The sequence below is a fragment of the Syngnathus floridae genome, chromosome 22, assembly GCF_059516105.1.
Source record: "Syngnathus floridae isolate MCC-2025c chromosome 22, RoL_Sflo_1.0, whole genome shotgun sequence".
Taxonomy (NCBI): Eukaryota; Metazoa; Chordata; class Actinopteri; order Syngnathiformes; family Syngnathidae; genus Syngnathus; species Syngnathus floridae.
This window is the reverse complement of record NC_142434.1, coordinates 3,661,579-3,683,795: the sequence shown is the minus strand read 5'-3', so window position 1 is coordinate 3,683,795 and position 22,217 is coordinate 3,661,579. Positions and strand designations below refer to the sequence as shown.

General features: G+C 46.8%; 1 protein-coding gene across 6 annotated transcripts; it reads right to left on the bottom strand.

Moving 5' to 3' along the window:
• Positions 1-101: 101 nt before the first annotated feature.
• sbf1 (SET binding factor 1) lies at positions 102-20,576 on the bottom strand. Of its 6 annotated transcripts, none has more exons than XM_088367619.1 (43): positions 20,340-20,576; positions 15,501-15,592; positions 15,173-15,310; positions 14,984-15,106; positions 14,798-14,908; positions 14,503-14,580; positions 13,811-13,840; positions 12,607-12,712; positions 12,236-12,368; positions 12,046-12,154; positions 11,819-11,932; positions 10,899-10,976; positions 10,713-10,826; positions 10,505-10,633; positions 10,039-10,137; positions 9,764-9,971; positions 9,403-9,515; positions 9,127-9,276; positions 8,989-9,057; positions 8,752-8,913; positions 8,423-8,685; positions 8,190-8,362; positions 8,042-8,115; positions 7,374-7,566; positions 7,166-7,293; positions 6,859-7,034; positions 6,646-6,782; positions 6,372-6,579; positions 6,098-6,294; positions 5,889-6,026; positions 5,723-5,818; positions 5,310-5,384; positions 4,728-4,900; positions 4,171-4,347; positions 3,998-4,099; positions 3,746-3,931; positions 3,534-3,660; positions 3,326-3,456; positions 2,914-3,261; positions 2,627-2,832; positions 2,258-2,345; positions 2,028-2,159; positions 102-1,938 (listed from the first exon to the last, which is right to left on the bottom strand). In XM_088367619.1, exons 1-43 carry the CDS (start codon positions 20,392-20,394, stop codon positions 1,840-1,842), a joined length of 5,838 nt encoding a protein of 1,945 aa, XP_088223745.1. In that variant the 5' UTR covers positions 20,395-20,576; the 3' UTR covers positions 102-1,839. The 6 variants fall into 6 exon arrangements, with proteins under 6 accessions (XP_088223745.1, XP_088223746.1, XP_088223748.1 ...); XM_088367620.1 differs by having other exon boundaries at positions 14,984-15,100; XM_088367622.1 differs by lacking the exon at positions 5,310-5,384.
• Between the last annotated feature and the right edge of the window lie 1,641 nt (positions 20,577-22,217).

The window sequence follows — 22,217 nt, the reverse complement described above, 5'->3', positions numbered from 1 at the left end:
GTTTTTGCTTTTAACTGAATGTCACAAATAAAACGCGACTAGCACAAAAAAAAAGTGTCGTTATTCAAGGATATTTTCATTCGTCAATGTCGATAAAGGGCTTCTTCGTGTGTCAGACATTTATTTCAACTGCATTCTAGCAACAGTTTGATCCAATCAGCCATTAAAAAAAAAAAAGTAGCTCACTGGATTTCACAACACACATTTCCACTCTTGTGTGAATGGTAGAAACTGAATAAGGACAACTGTGTTTAAAAAAAAAAAAAAAAGGGGGTTTACTTGCACGGTACAAAAAAAAAGCATTAGTCACATTAATACAGAAATAAACCAATGGCACATTGAATTCCTAGATTTTAAAAGTGGTATTTGAGGAACTTTTGTAAAGGGAAAAGTTAAATAAATTACTACTATAAACGTTACATACAAATCTGGGGTAGTATATACAGAAAGGGGGTGAAAGGTCCCTCTCAAAAAAAAAAAAATCTACAATTTAAAAAATAAACAAAAGTCATGTTCAACAAACACAGCAGGATATTTTACATAGTGGGGGAAAAGATTTTAACAATGTGCGTGCAAAGGGTGAACGGTGATGCGTTTGAGGGATTACGGTCATGTGACTAACATACATTTATGGGACTTCAATGCATCCCTAACAAGGGGAATTGTAGATAACTATTCTGATGAATAGTTTTATTTATATTTAATCCATTCATTCATTATTCGGAGGACATCCTGGACTGGTCACCAGTCAATGGAGATAGACAAATGACCACTCCAAGTCACATTTAAGGACAATATGAAGTTGATGACCTCACACAGTAAGTCCAGATTCGAACCCGGAAACTTGGGGCCACCGTGTTGCCTTCATCCTGAGGAATAGCTCCGACTAATCTGAACAATCACGTTAAATTTTTCCTCGTGCGGATTTAAAAAAAAAAAATTTGAGTTTAATTCACAAATAAAGCCTTCTAAACCACACTATTTGATCTTTTGTTGAAGGTTCCACAAGGTTCCATACTAGGTCCTCTCCATTTTATCTCTTTAGGGTGATCTTTATGCCAACAGACTTTGGGGTGTGATGTCAGGACAAATAAGTACTCACACACATTTAGGGGCGTTTTAGAGTCTTCAATTGACCTTATGTGCATGTTTGTGGGAGGAAGGAGAAGTACATGCACAAAAAGCCCGGATTCGAACCCAGAACCTTGGAACAAGGCCGCTGCACACATCCTGAGGAGTAGCTCAAATTATTTTAATAATTATTATGAGAGATGTGATATCCATTCATTTTTGCCTGTGTTGCCTTCAGGGTGTAGCATTTCTGTGGGAGTTCTGGAGTTCCATAATGCTGCTGTCTTTTTCCATCCCGTAGGATCACGTCTTTGTTTTTTATTTCCTTCTATGTCCCTTAACACGTTTGTTTATAGTGGTTAGTGTCAAGGGAAGGGAGCTTTTGTCCACTTTGTAAACACTTGCAGAGGAGATTCTGATGGGCTTTCACAGTATATCTTTCTTGAGATTGTGGTGGCAGAAGAAAAAAGACTAAAAATCCTTCATGAACCGTCACTGGTGGTCCCAAATTGAGATCCGGCAGCTTCTCCGTCATTCCCCCCTTGAGTTTTTTTTTACAAAGTTAAATCTGGAACAAGGGGAGGGTGGCTAGGGTTAGTAAGAAGGAGAGTCGGGAAGAAATCTTCATGCCGGACAAGACGTGGAATGATTCCGTGTGGTCGGGCCGCAGCCGTTTTTTTTTTTTTTTTTTTCCTCCCACCCCTGTTTTCTTCTTTTCTACTAAAAACACTGAGATATTGCAGTTCAAGAATGCGGGCCGTCTCCCGTCTAGGCGTCGGAGAGGCAGCTCTGAACACTGTCCATCCACAGCTGAGCGTTGAGGCTATCCTGGGCGCAAAAGTTGTACACTCGTTTGGTGGTCTTGAGCTGGGGAGGGGAGGGGGGGAGACAGGTGGGACGAAGTTCAGGCTTAGAAAACTTTTGATGACTTTTAGGGATTGTTTGGCGAGACTCACGTCGAAGAAGGCTTTCTCCTCAATGTTTTTGGGCGATCCCATGGTGGGCGTCCCCAGAAGGATGGACTCCACGTCGGCTAACTCAATGACGCCTTTGCACACTTTGTCCTGCCTGCTCTCGTAATACCGCAGCTGCGTTACACGAAAAAAAAAAAACATGACCGCAAAATGGAACGGACTCATTCAGGACTACAATGATACATCTCCATTGTTAACTTCCGTGTTCCAACCTGATGTTTTGTCTTGTCCAGCACAAACCATCGTGGTTTCCATGGTTTCAGTAGAGCGCCTTTCTTGAACAAAATACCTTCGAAACTTCTAGAGTGACACAGGAGCAAAATTTAAATGAGCAAGAAAGAAATCATGATGCACTTAATGCTTCACAATCCAATCAAATGTTCTGTATAATACTATAGAGTACTATTTTCCTAATTAAAATCACACCACATTTTTGTCAGTGTTTTTTTTTAGCCACGCTGGAACAGATTAATGGCATTTCCATTCATTTAAATGGGGAAAACCGATTTGAAATGTGACTGCTCTGAGGATTTTTTGCAGCACTTTTAAAGAATAATTTCCCAGTCCCAGCAAACACGTACCTGTTCTCGCTCTCGGTACTCTGGAACTGGCTGTAGAGCGTGCTGGTGCTTGGGCGGCCCGCCACCGGAGTGGAGGTGGCGCTCACCTCGCAGTCCAGGCCCAAGTTGATGGAGGAGCCCACGCCGCTCTCCTGCAGGTAGACGCCCTGGGAACGCCGCTGGTGGCTCAGGTTGGAGGACATGAGCAGCGAGCTGGAGAACGACGGCTAAAAGAGGACAAAAATGGCAGATGGGGAAACGTATTGTTACTACCTTACAATTATTGTATTTAATACGGTAAAAATCACCTTGCTCTCCAGTTTGGCCTCGTTCCTCTGAGCGGCCTTGATCTTATCCCACGTGTCCTTCCACTTTTCAGACGCCTGTCCGAGCTCCCCCTCCAGCGTCTGCAGTTCCTGCAGCAGCTTGGTGATGGCGTCGGGCAACGTTTTGCTCAGGCTGTCAAAGCACGGCCAGACGGCGCGCCGCCGCGACTTGGGCGCGCCGCTGTCGGGCTTGTCGGGCGTCTCTTCCGACGCCGCCCGATCCTGGCGTCCCCGCAGCTCCCAATCGTACGACGGCCCCTCCGAGAGCGTCTCCTCCGTGTAGTAGTCCCACACTTTCAGGTTGGAGATGAAAGTGTATGGCCGGAGCACCTGTGTAAATATTACAATAATTAATGTTAAACATTTTCCAGCAAAAATAAAAAAGTGTGCTAACCTCATCGTCCTCTGGGGCGAACATGTAGTTGAAAAAGACCGGCGTCTTCTTGTTAAGCCGGTCGATGTAGTCCCACACGGACTTGCAAACCTGAGGACTTCTCCTCTCACCTTTTTCCTCATAGAGGACTCCTGTGAACACCGTCAAACTTAGGTCAAAAGAGAACGGAGTGAAAAAAAAAAAAAAAGCCACATTGTCAAGACGGTACCGAGTTCAATGCGCTCGTAGTCCGAGTCGAGCAGGAAGGTGCGGAAACGGTTGGACACATAGTGATAGGCCAGGAACTTCAGGTAGTACTGGCTGAACTCGAATTCCATGGGGAACTGTAGGTGGATCTGAGGAAGAAGGGATCAAACAATTTGACCGATTATCACCCAAAGTTATCTGTGCTGACATGAGCGACATTGGATAAAGACGCACTTGATGCACACAGTCGAGGAACTGCAGGAAGACGGGGGTGAACCCGCTGCTCTGGCTGCCGAGCGTCTGCGCGCCGCGCTGGCTGAACCTGTGTCCGAACGACAGCCACTCCTTCTCCACCAGAAGCCGGAAGCCGTCGAACGTCCGGTAGTAGGGGTCGGACAGCAGCTGCACCAACGACACCACCTGGAGACGCAACGCCGCGTTGAGCTCGCGGAGGACGCGACGAGTTTGTTTTCCACATCTCCAAACCTGAGTGGTGACGTCCCAGCCGTCCTCCAGGCTGACCATGACGGATGATCCCGTGTCCAGCAGCTCCACCACCAGGACGGACACTTGCAGCACCCTGTGCAGCTACATGCAAATACATAAATATATATTTTTTTTCCCCAACTTCAGAAGTTCCACTCTCAGTCGTAACTTACCAGCGCCATCCACTCCGAATCTTCCAGGCAGCGCAGGAAATTGGTGTTGGGGTCCGAGGAGGTGGAGCTGGGCACGCAGGCCTTCATGAGCTTCTTGAAGCTGTTCTTCACCTGCCGCACGTCGCACACCTCAATGGGCACCACCTCCCACTGCTGGAAGGAGTCCTGCTTCCCACCCTGAAATAAACAACCATCAAAATCCCAATGAAACAAGACTATTGCTTCAAAAGGAAACTTTAGTAGCTCAAGGATATCTCCCACAAATGTTATATGACCTATTTAACATTTTCTGAGCTTTATAAATTCTATTTTGGTTTGCTATCACTTGCTTTACAAACAAAAACATTGAAGTGAGTGAAGGCGCTTCCATAGCAAATGAGATAGCATGTGCTTTGGCGCCATCTTGTGGTATTTACTAGAAACTACATGCATTTTGTGTGGGCATCAATTAGCGACTTTTGCTCAATCAATATCAACTATATTTATAGTCAGATGTAACAAATTATTATTAATTGATTAATTAATTAATTGAGCAGTATTTTCTCAGATTTCCTCACCTTGAGCTGGGCCTTGTCCCCAATAATGTAGAGGTAAGCCCTGTGCTGGCGGAGGAACAAGGCCTCGCTGGGCCCGCCATTGGGCTGCGGCGACTCTTTCCCAGCGAGACGCGTCCCCACGTCCGGGTTGTAGGCGCTGAGACGCCCGCTGCCTCGGATGCTCCCCCATTTCCCTGCCACACACAAACATCTGAATCACGACCTGAAAACGGAATCCTTCGTGTGATCAGGAAACCTTTGATTTCAATCAGGCGGTTTTTCATCCATCATCTTAATAGTCATGCTGCTAGACAAGATAGAAGTGAAGGAGAACGACCCAAAACCAGTTTGCTACGTGTAGTTTGATGCAGCTCAAACAGAAGAATCACACACATTGAGGACGCCGGACAGTCGAGCTGCGGTGGCAGCATGCACACACACACACAGCGGCAGAGCTCAGGTCGACAAAAAAAAAAAGAGTCACGCAGAGTCCATTAGTCCAGAGATACACAACACTACCAGGGACGGCAGACACACGGGCGATTCTGTTCAAGAGATTTGATTAGTTGGGAGGGGAGGCAAGGTGGGCGTGGCCTACTGTACCTCTGGTAGAGTTCCTGGCCTTGCCAGACATTTTGGGCTGAGAGAGGGAGATGACTTTGGCCCTTTGACCAAGAGCTGAGGTCAAAAAAGATAAAGACCATTGAGCCTCCGTGCGGCACAGTCGCAGGCTGGATACTTATACAATGGTGCCTTGAGTTAAGAAAAAAAACTGGGTGTGTTTGCATTTCATTGCATTTATATTCAAACGAATGGAACAAATGAAAAGTCAAGGCACCACTGTGTGTCCGGTTTGTGCGCTCATATCCGTTTTTTTTTTTACCAATCGTTTCTTTGACAGAATTGTGCCAATAGAAAGAAAAACAAATCGTTTGAGCCAAACAAGGTCAAATCAAACCTCAGTTACATAATGACGCATGTCACTGCATCACAAACACACACACACACGTCTTCACCTCCTCTGCTGAAGGTTCCGGGCACGTCCTCCTTGGCCCCCATCACTTGCTTCATCAGAGCGCCGATTTTTGGCTGCCGCAGCTTATCCGACGATTCTGTGAACAGAAGCCGCGGTCAGTTCGGACAGCGAGAGGCTCGTGGCGTCTCAGAGTCCGTCAGGCTCACCTGAAGCACTCATGTGGGTCGAGGTGAAGCCGCTGAGCGTGTTCCTGCCACTGCTCTCGCTGTAAGAGGGCATGGAGCTGATAATGGCCTGCAGGTATTTCTCCTGCTCCAGACTAGTGGAATCTGCCTGGGAGGGGACTGCGAACAAAAACAGGCAGTGAATAAAGCAATTTAGCAAAAAAAAAATCATCATCCAAGCCTTTTTTTACCTGAAGTTGGGGCATTGGGAGATTTAAAAAAGCCCACCACCCCTTTTGCGTGGAGGCCCGCTGATCGCAGGAGCACAGCTTTGGTCCGGGAGTTCCGCCAGCAAACCACGGGGAAGCGGTTCTGCCGGTAACAGCGGCAGATTCTCTGGATGGTGGAATCCGGGATGCTCTGCGGGACGATGAGCAGGCCGGGATAGCTACGAGGCAAGCACACGGCGGCTCAGACGATTGCGTTCAAAAATCCCAGAAGACCCTCCGCTGTGAATTTACGTACCTCCTGCACACCGTGTACATGCGGTTGACGGTTGAAATCCGGAAGGGCTCGTTCTTGGAGCGGGTCAAGCTGTTGCTCAACGTGCCCAGGCCCATGCGCTGGTAGTCACGGCAACACGCTCGCTCCACCACGTTGCTCATGGTCTGTCTGTCTGAAGAGCGGATGGTGGAGGACAGCGTCAAGGAGCTCTGCTCCACCTCCTCCGAGACTGTGGAGCAAATCAATTTACATAAAAGAAATTCTCCGAAAGAACCAAAGGTGAGTTTTACCTTACCTGATATCTCATCCTCGTCGAGTTCCGACTGTAAGCTGCTCCTGGTCTCCCAGGTAGGCGGAGAGTACTTCTTCTTCGCCACATACTGCCGGTTGATGGTCCGCTTCGCGCTTTTGACCAAGTTTTTGGAAATTGTCCTGAGACAAACAAAAACATCTTCAAATCCCTCACTAGAAGATCGTGATTTTGATCCATACAAACGCGGTTACATACCTGAGTGACTGGTTCTTATCCTTGGTCTTGTGCTCCACCACCAGCTTGCTGCTCTGCCCGACGGTGAAGGCGAACGTCCCTTGCACGTGCTGGGGGTAGCGTAGCTTGTGCATGTGCTTCCTGAAGACCTCCGCCAGGTCAGCCGCCACCTCCTCGTCGAACACGATCTTCAGCAACTACGCAAATTGTCACAGTACAGCTAAAATTGTTGACCACACAAAAGTTTGTGAACCTTCTAAAGGTTGAGGAGGCTGGATCCAAGTCCAAACCTAATAATAGAAATGACATTTGGATGGTTCAACAGTACCTGAAATGTGCACGATCGTAACTGTAAGCCCTCCTGAACAAACTGCTCCATGGGTAAAGTGACAGAGATCCTCTTCTCCTTGGTCAATGACGCGATGGGGAAGGAACGGGTCACCACCTGCTCGCCCACTGCAGGACGGGAACATTTATTTTCCATAGGTCAACTTGGACACGAGTCCTATTTGCACGTGTTCTGTGTGGACGCTCACCCAGCGGGTCGGTGGGAGTGCCCTTGAAGATAAGCCGGTAAGTAGTGAGGAAGATGGCTCCCTCCGCGGGGAGCAAGGGCGGGCCTCCCATCATGCCGGTGGCCTCCTCGCGCCCGTCCGGAATGAGGTAAACGCGCATGCCGTCCATCACCAGCTCCTCGCCTGTCAAAAGGGTCGGCCTCAGCAGCTTGGGCTTGAGGGGGAGAGAACGAAGATGGAGCGAGATGAGGTTGGATTAATGACGCTGAAGAACACACGTGAGGAGGTCAAGGGGGCTGAAAGTGGAGAAAGGGGCGGCAGAGCGGAAACCATGCATCTGACCACTTTGACCATCTTTGAAAATCCTCATGCTTGACAACCATCCGTGTGAGTTTTTTTTTTTTTTTTTAACAATTTTGACTATGACAGAGCGCAGCCCCCCCCATCCCTCTCCATCACACCGACTGACGTCACCCTTCGTAACGAAGGCACGCACTTTTAGCTGAAGACAGGAGAGCAATCATCACCCAGCATGCTTTGCTCAGTTGTCCTTGCGAGTCACAAACATACCTGGCGTGACACCGCCGGTCTGAGCGGTAGGCATTGCCGGAGAGGGAAGGAGGCGGGGCTGGCCGGGCTCGCTCCGCGTGGCCTTTTTCCAGCGGGGCGTAAAAATAGGAATTGGTTACCTTTTGGATCGGCGGCAGTCGTTTACTCTCGCGGTGGACCGCGTCTAACGTCTCGATGTGCATCTGAACGATATCTGCAATCCCACGAGGAGAAGTGTAAGAGCGGGAAAACGATTTCACACCTATTGTTGAATGTGGAGAGTCATACCCGGTATCATGGTGTGGAGAGCCTTCAGGTGCTCGTTGGTCACGCCGCTCTCATTGCAGACTTTGTCCACGAATCGGTTGATGAAACGCACCACCGAATTGGCCACGTCGGAGCTCTCGGCGTCCTCGAAGCCGCTCTCTGTGTCGTAACTCTCGGCCATGCTTCCCGCAATACTACCAGACGGAGCAAAATCGAAATGATCTGAAGGCCACCAGAATGATCCCCATCCTTACCTGTTGGTCACGTAGCTGTTGCTGACGCTCTCCACCTCGGCGAGCCCGGAGCTCCTGAGCAGGCGGTTCTTGCTGGTGTCCAGCGGCAGCAGCAGGTAGCTCATCCTGTTGGCGTAGTGGATGGCCTGGCTGAACACGGTGCTCTCCTCCTTCTGCACGCGCTCCGCCTGCATGTCCTTCCCGAGCGTCGGCCACAGGCGGCTCTGCTCCGACGCCAGCTCCAGCGCGCCGATTTCCCGCCCGCTTGATCCATCCTGCTGCTCCTGTAGATAAAAATGTGTTAACGACGGGACAATTATGACATCTCGACGATTCGCTATGTTCCTCACGTTGTGGTTCTGATGCTCCCCGTCCTCCGTCTCCAGGTAAAGTGCCCTGATGTGGTTCTGCACGTCGCTGTAGAACATGGCCTCCCAGAACTGCATGTTGGTCCACACCGTGTGCTCTTGCACGCAGCTGTATGCGAACTGAGTGATGCCGGCCCCTAATTTCTGTCAGACCAACAAAGACAATACACATGAGGCTTTGTTGTGATCAGAAGAATGTGGACTGATTGATGAACGTACTCTGCAAAAGGCCGTGACCAATGGCAGGAGAGCCGCTGCAATGCCATGTTCGTCTATATGCGAGCAGTCCTAAAGAAGAAGAGAAAAACGATGCTCGTAAAACAAATCATGGAGAAGACTCATAGCGAGGTTACATACCTGTAAGGTGCAGTTCATCATTCGGACGACATAGTCAAACTGCTGGTCATCCAGAACCGCCCGGTTCTGTAAGACGTGCTGATTGAGCTCCTGAGTCAAACACACTCGAGCTGCCCGACCCTTCAAAGCTCGAAGTACAGCTGGCATCAGCTGCAAAAGGAAAGCGCAAAAGACGTTTTGTTTTCCACAGCTTACTACTGGACGGCACAATTGCAAAAAATTCCAACAGTCCAACTTTTGTAGTTTCGAAAAAGTCTCCCGATGAATCATTCGCACCTTTTTGGCCTCCAGCATTTTGTTCTCAAAGATGTGCGTGATGCAATTCCGAACAACCTCCAGCCGGCGGGCGCTGTTGGCCATCACGTTGCTGTTCCGGTCCACCATGTCTCCTGCGGAAGCCGGCGCCACGTGTTAAGGCTCATATATCACTGTGGCACTTCAAAATGAAGCCCATTAAACACATGCTGAGCGAGCAGGAGAAGTCTGAAGGCAGGAAGTGCTGATGATTAAGTTACACCTCTAAAAACTTTTAACGCAGTGGCTGAGGAGCCTTTTTTTTTCCCATTAGGAGGCATTTAAGGACCATGACAAAAAAAATATATGATCCAAATCCATATGCATTTCAAACCCAGCTCACCCAACGGGGGTCCGGACGGCACCATGCTCTTGACATCTGCCTTGACTACCGGCGGCGCCGTCTGGAGCTTGGCACTGGCGTGATCGATAAAAAGCTGAACCGTCACCTCATCCAGGACGGGGAAGGGGGTCTGGTTCTGATTGCCTTTCTGGCCGTTTTCCGACGGCCGCTGGACTTTGTGCATGGTCACTGCCGGGTAGGGGTTCTCCTAGAGAGTGAAGATGACACACGAGTGTTTACACACAAATATAATAATATTTCATCTTGAGACATACATTTTTAAATAGCTGCTCGGCCAACTCCTTGACGTGGTTCATGACTTTGTGTGGCGAGGTCTCTTCTTGTCGTATCCTCTCCACCTCATTGGCTACCAGCTGTAGGAACAAGAGCGAGTCCATGTTTTAAAAAAAAAAAAAAAAAAAACAGCAAAAATATGGATTACATGAAACTCCTTAACACACTTCAACCTGGTTCCTTGACACCAGGTGGCCACCAGATGGCGAATGTTGAGTTTCTCAGCAAATAGTGGATAGGTTCCCAAAAATGAACAGCAAACCGCAAAAATGCAGAGTGTGTATTTATGTTGTCAACGACAATTTTTTTTTTTAAAGGGTCTTTTGGGAATAAAAACGGCTTGGTTTGACTTTTATAAAAGTAGGTGAAATCTCAATCTGTCAAAGGATGGCGAGGAATTTACTGGATGGTTTAGTCGAGTCATTTCGGTTCGACTCCCAAACTCACTTCATCAAACAAATCCGTTGCTCTGTAGGGAGGGCCCCTCTCTGACACGAAGCCTGCAAACGCCATGCCGTCCAACACCTTCATGAGGAAGTCGTCTTCCGTTAGCGCTCGTTGGCCGAGGAAAGCCGCCTGCAGGGAAAAAAACAAAACAAAATCACCCTTGTTCTTAAATCCAATTTGTGGCCTAATTTTAGATGACCGTCGTTACCTTATGGAAGCGGATAACTGGTTCCGGGTGAATGCGGATGATATGTAAACACCAGCGATAACCTTGGAAAAGCTGAGCAAACAGCCACAAGAAGATTGCCCGGATCTCCTTATCCTGAGGCACACATGGGAGCCCATCGTAACACGCACACACCATAATCAAGGCCGAAAAAAAAAAAAATCTCACCTGGATCTTGGGTGCTGAAGGTAGCGAGGACTGAGGCGGGAAGGCGTGATCAGCAACTTCCAATTCCGGATCCAAAACCTGCAAACGAGAAACACACAGATTGAACACTCATCACCCATTAGGAAATGTTATCAATACTTGGAAGTGGATTTTAATAATCCCTCTTAAAAGTAAACACAACAATATCATCAACGTAAAGTCCTAAATATTTTCATCTCTCTTCCTGGACGCAGGTAAGCCCAGCTTTAGGGTTGCCTACCAACAATCTATAGCATCATGGCTCCCGCATGCATCCCGCTCACCAGATTCTATCTCTTCCATGAAAACTTTAGAGACAAGCTTAAAAATGAAAGCTGCCTATCAGAGTACAAGATCGTCGCTTTTCCCGTTTCGTAATTATGTTTTTGTTTTGGGGATGGAAGGCCTCTTACATTAGCTTACGTTGATGTTTTTTTTTTTTTTAAACAGATCACACGCACTTGTGGCGAGTTCTCAAACACGATTTGTTGTACAAGTTGATGATTCAGATGAAGTTTCACCATGAATTAGTGGCTTTTCATGTTGCCTAATGTTGTGTAATGACACGGTGGAGATATTGTAAATAGCTTCATGCGGTGGAAAGACGTTTTTTTTTTGTGTGTGGTTACGTCGCTCAACGACATGACCAGCACAGCGAAACGTAGTCCGCCATCCTTCAAGAAAAGAAGAGGCCATAATGCTGACTCTTCAAAAATAGAATAAGCAGCCTTGCAAATTAGCATTTTGAAATGTCTCTTCACACTTTGATGAGAGAAATTTCTAAAAATTCAAACATGGACTTGAAAAAATTTAAATATTGACACAGCCGCTCAGCTGTAAAACATTTTCCCGCTTCCTTTCTGTCCGTCTTGCAACCAAAACGTAGAACGAAATGCCCTTACCATGGAGAGTGCAGTCTGAGTCTGCTGGAGGAGCGGCTCGGGGAGCAAGGAGATGTGAACGCACTCCGGGATGGTGACGGTGCCACCGTCCAGGTCAGCGATGATGACATCCAACTACAAAACACAGACCCCGCCCCAAAAAATTAAATAGATATATTTCCAGTGTCGGTAGCTAGGCATGGCGCTAGCTAGCTACGTAAACAATTCTTTGTGATACCGCGACCCACCAGTTCTTGCGTCTCGGATCGGAAAAACGAGTTGACGCCGATTATAAAAGGAGTGGGAGTGCTCAGGACCTCCAGCAGTTTCCCAGGCAGGATAGGAACGTATGTGAAGCTGCGGAGACGCAAAGATGGCTCAGCGTTGGAAGACAAAACACAAGAGGAGGGACGGGGGATGTTAAGCGGGGGGACGTACCTGTATTTGAGGGGGAACATGATAGCTAGCAATCCCCGGCAGGCGTCTGTTAGCCGCTGGTAACTGCTAGACAGGAACAGGATTTTGTGTTCCGTCAGGGCGGCACAGAACAGGTACAGCACGTTGATGATCCCTACGGGAAATCGGGAGGACAATTCTCATTAGAAAAAAACAAGGACGACAAATCCAACGCTAACTGTGTGTTTTAGCATTTCATAATGACACAAAGCACAATACGTACGGTAAATAATACAGTTAGGGCGGAAGAGATGCCGCCTGATAATCAGGAGCGGCTAAAACCAAACTCCAGGAGATAAAAATCAGGAAATGATTGTGGTGTAGCGTCGTCGCCATGTTACAATTGTCCCTACCGAGCTGCCGGAACAGCTGGGCCACGCTGCTGCCGCTGACGGGTAGCGAGTCATTGATGGGAGTCTGGATAACTTGCCGGTCTCCGGCGCCTAATGTGATGGTCCGCTACGGACAAAGAAATAGGAGCCGTTAAAAGGGGATGTGGGTGTATGTCGGAAAAGCCAAACAACAAAAGCGGGTGTCGTTTCTTAGAAAGAGCAATGTGGGTTTGACAGAGAAGCGTGAATCAGCACAATCGAGACGGGAGAATTCCAGAAGCTTAGCAGGTACGTGACAAACAAGCCATTCCAGCTGATCGCAAAAAGAAGTGGAAAGGGGTCCGCGCCAACTTCACGGTTAAGCCACCGTGTCAACGGATCTTCATGGCCGACTTGATATGGAAAGTGTAACACTAGGGCGGTTTGCCTTTGTCGACGTAATCACGTTAGTTGAGGCCTTGAAGTGTGACAAGTTGAAAATGTGTTCGAATAATTGAAACAGCAACAAACAAAATTATTCCTAATGGGCTAATGTATTGATAATTAAAAGGGACATTGGGGATAAATGATTTGGTCTTTGACAGACAGCCAAAGCAAAACATATCGATTAGCCTGCGTGCTTGATAACAACAGTTTGTGTGTCGAAAAATCAAAGTCAGGCACACAAGCAAGATTGAATATACGCAGAGAATGATTGGTCCTGGCATTTGTTCAGTTTGCAGATTCTAAGTGCGGTCATTTCTGAAAGAGCAAAAATGACATCACGACGCGGAAGCAGCCGAAGCCTCGGCGGCGACAGGTAAGCGCTTAGCAACGCAATGATGTCATCTAACAACTGATCATGAGGCATATCGAACTGTGATTCCATCCACATTTGAGAATTTCAGCAAAAGCGAATAAAAGAAGGAAAAATAAAATCTTGCTGAGAAATGAATTTGGCCTTTTTTGTGATGTCATAAATTTGACAATTCTTATTCCAGAGGACAAATGGAATGAAATCATCTGGCGTGGACTTTCGTTGAAATGACTCCCAGGAAAAATCCATTTGACTCTCATGGATCAAATCAACGACGACATTGGCAGTTTTATAAGCTAAAATTGATGATCAGCTGTTAATCACATATTGATGTTGCCGAGGAGGGGCGGAGGGGGGATGCATGGATGGGCCTGATTTGTGGTGAAGAAAAAGAAAAGCTTCCAGGAGAATAAAGTCAAGCGGGCGTACCAAACTGTCCACTCTCTCCTCCTGGCCTGGCTACATAAGCACCCGGCAGAGAGAGACAAAAAAGAGAGAGAGAGGCATAGAAAAAGTAACCCACAGAAGAGCAGACAGATTAGAACCAACCACGGGGCTACAATATTAGCTCAAACTGACTCACAAAAAATTGGGCAACAACCTTAAAAATGCAAAGAAATCACAAACAGTCAAGCAGCAAACGATGGTTTTACAGTATATTCATTCATATCGTTTGTCCTCTAATTAATAAAACTCGTTAAGTCAAAGACAACCCTTAAAAGACTTCACAAAGCCACATCATGCAATATGTTGATACATGTGCATTCCGTGCGTTAAGACTGATTACATGTGATTTGTCCATTCAGACTGCCCCCCCCCCGTAGGAAGCCATCTGCCATCCCATATGGTCACCTAGCAACTAGACGACAACCGGCCCGGCTGAGGTTAGAGCGTGTGCTGCGTGTTTTGTTAGCCAAACGTAAAACTTCCAGGCCATTCGTCACAATCGTGAGCGGTAACGCGGATGACCGACAACTCGCTGCCCAACACATTATGAAGAAAGAAAAAAAAAAAAAAGCTTTCGCGCCATTATCCACACACAATTTGAAATGACTACGAGAATCAACATGGTGCCGGCCGGCCGGCTCTGATTGGCCGAGAGCTCGGTCGATCGACGTTACCTGGAGACAGGCCAGCAGCCAGTCACAGGCCAGGACCTGAGGAACTTGGTCTAAACTACAAACTGGGGACTCAATTATCTGTAACACAAAGGAACCAATGTACAGTTGGGGGCGGGGTCACATTTAATCACACTTTTGAATTTGCCACAACACCAACGTCAGCCTACAAAACAAAACCGAGAAAAAAAAAAAAAAAAAAAGCCCAAGTGCTGACACGGATGTAAGCGTGAGGAATGGTTTCGTATTTTTTGAGGTCGTCAGGCGTGCAGAAAAAAAAAAAAAAGTCAGGCGTTACCTGGGAGCCTCCGGCGATGGGGATGATGCATGTGAGTAGATTCCCGATGACCGTCTCTAAGGGGACAGTCAGGCCTTCTACGTGGACGGTGTAGACCAAGGCCAGGCAGTTCTGCTCAGGGAAGGAGAAATGGGGCACGGATGTTGGTCAAAAAAATTGGTACGGCCTTAATTAACGGCACCATACCCTGAAAACATCGGTGTAGTCCAACCGAGACACCAGCACCAGACTCTTGGGGGCAAAGACCTGAGCCGGATGGATGATAGTCGGCTCCTCGTCCACCTCGTCCACGTCTCGCGTCTTCTGCAACTTAACACAAAGGCGGTGGATGTAAAAAAAAAAAGTTCATCGATCTGACAGCGATGGAATTCTTACTTGTGGGTTGTCGTGGCCTTCCCAGAAAGTGAAGCAGGCGCAGTAGTGACGCTCTGAGTTAATGTCGGTCAAAACCGCTACGAAGAAGGAGGCGGGTTGACGCTCGGGGACCAGCTGCCAACCGCTGGGTTGGCAGAACTGCGTGAAGAGAAAAGAAAAAAAAAATAAGTGGACATTTTTGTTTGTTTGTTGTGGCTACTTTAAAAAAACTAGGTCAAAATATTACTCAATCCAAATACCGTTTAACAAGCTTTTAGCATGGCAGACATTGACAAAGTGGAGTGTCCTTCCTGTTCTGACCAACGTACATCTTCAGATGTCCACTTACCAGCTCGACGCCTTGTGGGAACGGGCTGTCCTCCCAGTCTTTCTCAGGAAACCGCTGGAGAATGCGACCTTGACCCTCGCCTTCGCCTTCCACTACAGGGAAAAGAAATGGAAGCGATACAGAGGTCAATCACTTGACATCAGTTTGTTTTCTCTCGACTGCTTTCAAAGAAGCCCCGCATGTTCCTACGGTCTCCTCCCTTGACATACGAGTGAGTCAGAACAGATTCAAAATTTGCATTCGGGGCGACTGGTTAATGAGGTCACGCTTGGGGTCGTCTGGCTGACGGAAGCGGCACAATGGGGGCAGAACAGGCCGACTTATGTAACCGCCACAAGCCGGTCTTTCAGCTTAGTTCCATCGGAAACCCGGCGTGCGTCGAAATACAGTAGCCGCATTCATCTGTGCCGAGGACGGACTTCAGAAACGCGTACAACAGTGTTCGGATAAATTAAGATGTTTAAAAAAAAACAAAAAAACGACAGAGCCAGTGGTCCAGTTAGGACAATACACAAAGTGGGCCAGCCACCAAAACACACAAGGCTAGCCTCTAGCCATTCCCTCTCCCAAGTGAACTATTAATAAGCGTATTCGCCAAGGGACGGACTGGGACTATTTTCAAAAACAATGGACGTCAACGCCAAGTAGCGGAAGTAGCAGGACCGTGCACAACGGAGCACACATGACTCCACATGAAGATGACTAATAGCAGTCAAACTATGACACAGGGAAAAATAAATAAAAAATAAAAGGACCGGTCATGTGATCGCTGAGCAGTAGTAATCAGTCGAAAAGGATTGTGCGTCTCATTCTTTGGAATGTGTGCGACTTGATTTTGTTTGAAGCCAGACCGCGACTTCTGCTTTCAAAAGCTTCAAAACCACAATGACGTGGCGACAATAGGCAGTTGCCATGGCGACCCTCTTGAGGGCTGCATCTGAAATAGGATAAAAATGTCAATTCTCTCACTTATATATAAATAAGCATGAATGGGTTTTGGTTTCCTTAAAACAACACGCTCATGACACTTGATTAGCATCTTTTGTGAGATAGCGGCAAACCTCAATGAAGACCCGAGGCACAGCGAGGAGAGCATTTCAAAACCGTTCCATCTGACAACATTGTCACCCAGGAGACAATGTCGAACATGTTCTTTGTGCAAAAAGCACTTCAGCACATCCTTCCTGCAAAATGAGCCCTCCTCCTCCTCCCACCTCCTCCTCTCCGCCAAAACAAAAAAGCCCTTCCAGGAGAGGAAACGTATCAACAAGGGAGCGAGCACTAGACATCCTAAAAATTGCAAAGGTTATTTGCGTTCACGCCGCTTGCTCATTCATGGCTTTGGAAAATCGGGCCAAATATGTCCCTTAGTGTAATTCTATTTGGCCCGCAAAGACAAATTGATAAAACAGACTGATTATTAATAACGTGAGCTCCGAGAACATTGGAATGGAGGATGCTTCTAAGTGGCGAATGATTTAGATAAGCGCTGATTCAAACTGAACGCCAGGAATGATTCCATTACAGTACAATAAAGTCCAACTCGAATCAGTCCAACAAGGTCTGATTCATTTACTCAGACCAGACGCTGGTCTTAGATGAGATTAGAACCCCCCCAAGTAGTGGAAAGGGACAAATTTGATGCGCAGAATAATACATCGGAACTTTGACCCTAATTAGAACCGAGTTGCCTGATAGAATTGCAGAATTTTTCATCAGGCAATTTGGTTTGACTGCATGCCTGGACGCTGACTCCCCCGGTGCATCATGCACTGAGTGGATTCGAATGAACAGGAGGGGCTTTTCTTTTTTAACCAATACCATAAGGTTGGCCGGATCACAGCCCGACAACACCGCCTCCACCTATCTTCAGATCTAAAACTGCCCTAGACGTGGCAAATACCTCCCTTGGGGACTCAAACGATTGCTCCCTTGAGCGCCGGAAAACTTAACCAGAGCAGTCCTGACTCAGCCTTTGTCTGAAAAGGACTTGAAGAAATTCTTGACATTCTAGGAAAGCCATCAACACCAAAGAGGGGAGGGGGGGGGCATCCCCAACACCCCCCCCCATTCGGGCATAATTACAGCCTAGCATATTTTTAGGATCCTCACAACTTTGGTGGACACATGTTGAGTGCTAAGACGCCATAGGGAAAAAAAATGCGATACTTTAGTGTTTCATCAACGCTTTATCGGAAAGGCCTTCTTGGTCAGTCATGGCAAACCCGCAGCCTGAAGTGGGGTTGACGTTACCGCGGCAACCGAGCAAACACAAAGCCCGTTCGAGGAGCCGACGGGTGAGCGGCCAACACACACAAGCGTCGAGTGTGTCCCTCTTCCCCCGACCCCCCTTGCTATGAAAGGCAGATTGTGGGGGTTATTTCAGGAGGGCTTGGAAGGCGGCAGTCCTGCTCTGGAGGCAATAGAGGAAGTGGCTGCCCACAGGCAGGCACCGTTGGCAGCATCGGAAGCCTCGTCTTACATCCCACACCGTCGCGGCATCTGAGCTGGAGATCAAACGCTATGAAAATTTAATGGCCTAAATGATCGCTGTTATTGATGTCATGAGATTGCTCCTAAAAAAATGAAAATAATAACAGAAGAATGTAAAATGGGAGGCTAACTGGTTAATAAATCGGCACAAATACACAAAAATCGAGAATTGGGAAAACAATTTTTTCTTTTAAATATTGTAAAAATCCATCATCTTAATTAAATTGAGAATTTGCCCCGTATTGTAGCTCTGTGCATGTTATTTCACGCACGTGAGCATGACCTAAATTCGTCACGTTTACACTAACCTATCAATAATACAACAAATTTGCATCCAGATTCTCCCGCAAAACAAAACGACAAGCAGAAAGCGAAGCTAAATAAATAAAACATAGTTTTCGCCCAGTTTCCTGTTTGGGTCTCGGACGGCACGCGCGATTGGCTGCCGGCTCTGCGGCCTCCTCTGTCAAAACACAATGGTGCTTCTCCAGGGACCCCGTTTTGCTAGGAGAACCACACCCGAGACACTAACGTCCACGCAAGCACCATCTTGGCTCAAAATAATATCCACGGTTAACATTTTGGCACGGCTAGCGTCGATCACGTGAGCGTAGCGATGACGCAAGCCTGACTACCTGTCACTGCCCCGGCTTGTCGCCGAGTGACACACACATATAAACACACACGCCGAGGCAGGCAGGATGCATGAAATATTTAGACTCCAGAGGAAAAGCGGAATTCCTGGTATTCTTATAATCGAGGACTGGTTCATTCTAGGTTTGATGCTATTTTGACACACACGGGGAGTGAGAGAACTTAAGGATGACGAACCAATCGTTACTTTGGCCCGCTTGTAAATACAATCGGATCATCATGTGGTAATGATTTTTCAAAGTCAAAGTCAGCTTTGTAATAATCGCCTGTAAACATTTTAAACCTTAAATAAATACCAAATTGCAATCCTGAAAGACATCAATAACATAAAAGTCATCTAAAAATATCCAATAGGTTGCCTCTAGATATATTTCCTAGACAAATGACTACTTTCCTATTAATACGCTTGTGACTTATTTTTAAAATCCACAGATCACAAATGACACTTTGGCTGTGATCAGCTGTTAACTTCTTCCACTGCCAACGGTGAGCTAAACCTGTCATCTTGAGGTGTTCACTGCTGAGATTTTTCTCCAGCGTCAACCTCACAAGGAGCTTTCACTCCCAGTCTACTCTGCAGGAATCGATCGTGGGGATCATCCCGGGAAGTGTTTGGTTTTCCGAGGAAAGGCTATTGCGATTCATTAAAACCCGAGTATGTCTGGCTTCCAGATGATTTTAAATGGCTTCGCTGTCGGACGTAGCGATACGAGCTCGCTTGAACAGGAAGGGGAGTTTCTGCAGAGTTCGCATTGTCCACGTAATGACATCCTGCAGTCGACTAAACTTCACGGCGAAAGATTCTAAAAAAATGCATCCAGGCTAGCCGAAAACTGCGCTGTTAAGATTTGAGCTTTGAGTACGGAGCTTGCAATTTGCCTACTGTGAATAAATCATAGGCGGGCTGGATTGTACCACGTTGCAAACTGCATGCTTGCAGTGGATAGGCGGGTTGAATATTTCATGATTAAACGAGCCATTCTACTGCAAGGATCTAGGCCAGACCTCTGGGTAAAAAGGGGGAGGGGGGGGGGGTCAGATAACGGTCCAAACAAGGTCCCCAACAACACAAGGGAGCAGAGCAGGGAGGATGGTGGTGGCGGGTGGGGCAAATCCATCTGGGTTAATCCACACAAAACACACAACAATCAGCCACGGAGCCGAGAGGAAAAACATCGATTTGCAGTTTGCACAAATCTGAGCTTTTCGAGTTGGGGTACGGTGCTTGGAGGAGAAGCAACCAAAATAACAAATAATTCAATTCAAACGAAAATGCAATAGTTTGGCCCAATGCAAAAAAATGCATTAAAACAGGTGAATCAAATCGTTTTGGGTCGCAGCCGAACCAACAGTCAGATCCCGGCTAACATTAGCTACTACTTAGCTTTAAGTTTACTGTCAACATTAGCAAAGAGCTTCAGGTTGAAACTGTGCAAAAGGTTAACAGCGAGGCGTTTGGAAAGAAATTTTAAACATGCAAAACTGCCAAAATGAAACTGTCAGGCTGGCTAGGAACTAAGCACACTAATCCCGAGGAGCCAGTGAGTCCTCGGTGTAAAGTAGACGCCTAAGGCCGGCCGAGAGCTATCGAAGCCGGCGAGCTGTGATTGGCGGTACGGCCCATCCCCGCCTACTAGTTCCCCGAAGCTAATAATAGGCCGCTGATGCTAGGCGGCTAACAGCAGCGCCCACCTCGCTTGTCGAGGTCGTAACCGACCACCACAAAGTAGTCGGCGAGCCGGGCCATGGCGGGCGTTCACGGCGACGGGTCTCTCGCGTTTATTCCTCTTCTTTCGGCGCCGTCAATAGTCCATTTACGTCCTGCCGGCGACGGCCACATCGCTGGCAACGGTAGCATCCTTCCAGCTGTACCCCGCCGCCATACTGTCAGTCTGCCTTCCCTGACAGCCGTGAGTCGTGAGTCTGCGCAGTAGGGACTTTCAGGGAGGGGCCGCATAATTGATTTAGAAAACATTTTAATCACAATTTCAAAACACTTTTTTTTTTAGCATTTCTTTGGAAACTTTTGCCAAAACATCTCAAAGACAGTCTGGTTATAAACTATATTTTGTCTTTCTGAAATTAGCCTGTTTTAGGGGGTTGCCACTGTCCCATGAAATTGAGCCCTGCCCTGTCATATTTTTATCAATATTTTTAATATTATTTTAATTCTTTGGCAAATAATGAAAATTCTTAAGTAATTAACAGCACCCCTAAAGAGATTTATAATTGCCTCCAGATGCCACACAATGGCAGCAAATCACAACTTTGGTCTAAATGAAGCTCCTCAACTCAATTCAACACAATTCTATGGCACCAAGCGTGAAATAATTAACTATGCAAAGAGGAAACCATGACCCGATGATGTCGTGTTTGTTGTACGTAGGCGGATAACATGTCAACGGAACAAGAGGAAGGTCTTATGGGCCACATCCGCGTGGCGTGTCCCTCGCTTGTCAGCGCTGCTGCACGCTCAGGAGAATTCCAACACTTCCTCGGTTATCATCTGTGACCGAAAGTCCTTATCACCTATAGTTAAAACAGGTCCAAGCATGACAAGCTGCATTTTTTTTTTTTTGCACTCCCCACAGAGTTTCTCACACATGTTGCCTGACAATTGACCGAAAACGGAAGATAGGAGCGCTGCCTTCTATTTTCGGGGAGGTCAGGTTGTGGATATTTGCACTTTATCTCAACCTTGAGCCTCAACTTGAGTCATTGCCAGAGACAGAGAAAGGGTGGGAAAGATGGTTGAGTTTGCCTCTTGGACTGATTTTGTCATATTAACAGATGCAATTGAGTAGCATCTGTTTAAAAAAAAAAAATAATCGTCTGCAGGATGCAACAAAAGTGACTTCCTGCACACTAACAAATAGACGGGATGTGGTTTGAAGGTCTCTTGCACACCGACCATCGAATCTGAAACCAGGTGAAGCGCACTGCATGAACCAAATGCATAAATTAGCGCCTCGTCTAAGAGGTTGAACATAAAAATGCACTTCATAACATGTCTGATATGTTGTCGGGTTACTGGAGCAGCGTGATATGTTGTCGGTGTGTGGACACTAAACTAGCGCTACTCTTGAAATGTTACAATCTTTGTTTTTACCCAAAACATCCTGGAAAAGGAATGCGGGCATTGTTGCTGAAATATGAATGTGTAAGTAACTTACATGCAGCGGGAACTGGTTCAATTAAATTTTTAGATCATTTGAGAAGATTGGCTACATTTAATATTATCTCAAAGTGTGGGCTCCCTCTAGTGGTAAGCAACAATTACTTCTAAAGTTCAGTTGTATTTCACTTTTTCAAGTACAAACGTTCATGTTTAATATTTTAGAATAAAAAATGATTAATTTTATATAATTTATCTTATTCATAAGGTGCATCGAGTTAATGAAGCGTTAGGTCATCAGAGGCTAATTGAATAACAGTGATTTAAAAAAAAAACGGGCTTCATACTTGAGTTTTGTTCACAAGTCAATAAGATTTTTATTTATTTGTTTTTTTTAATTTTAAGAGCCTGATGAGAAGTTGGAAGATTAGTTTAGTCTGTTGAAGTAACATTGG

Bases quoted from the DNA above. Each gene is read 5' to 3' on its own strand.
- sbf1 (XM_088367619.1), bottom strand. From the start codon at position 20,394: ATGGCCCGGCTCGCCGACTACTTTGTGGTGGTCGGTTACGACCTCGAC. The intron at 9,972-10,038 runs GTATGTCTCAAG...TTCACTCTCTAG, and splicing joins CCGAGCAGCTATTTAAAAAT to GAGAACCCCTACCCGGCAGT. The intron at 3,457-3,533 runs GTACCGTCTTGA...CGGTGTTCACAG, and splicing joins CTACGAGCGCATTGAACTCG to GAGTCCTCTATGAGGAAAAA.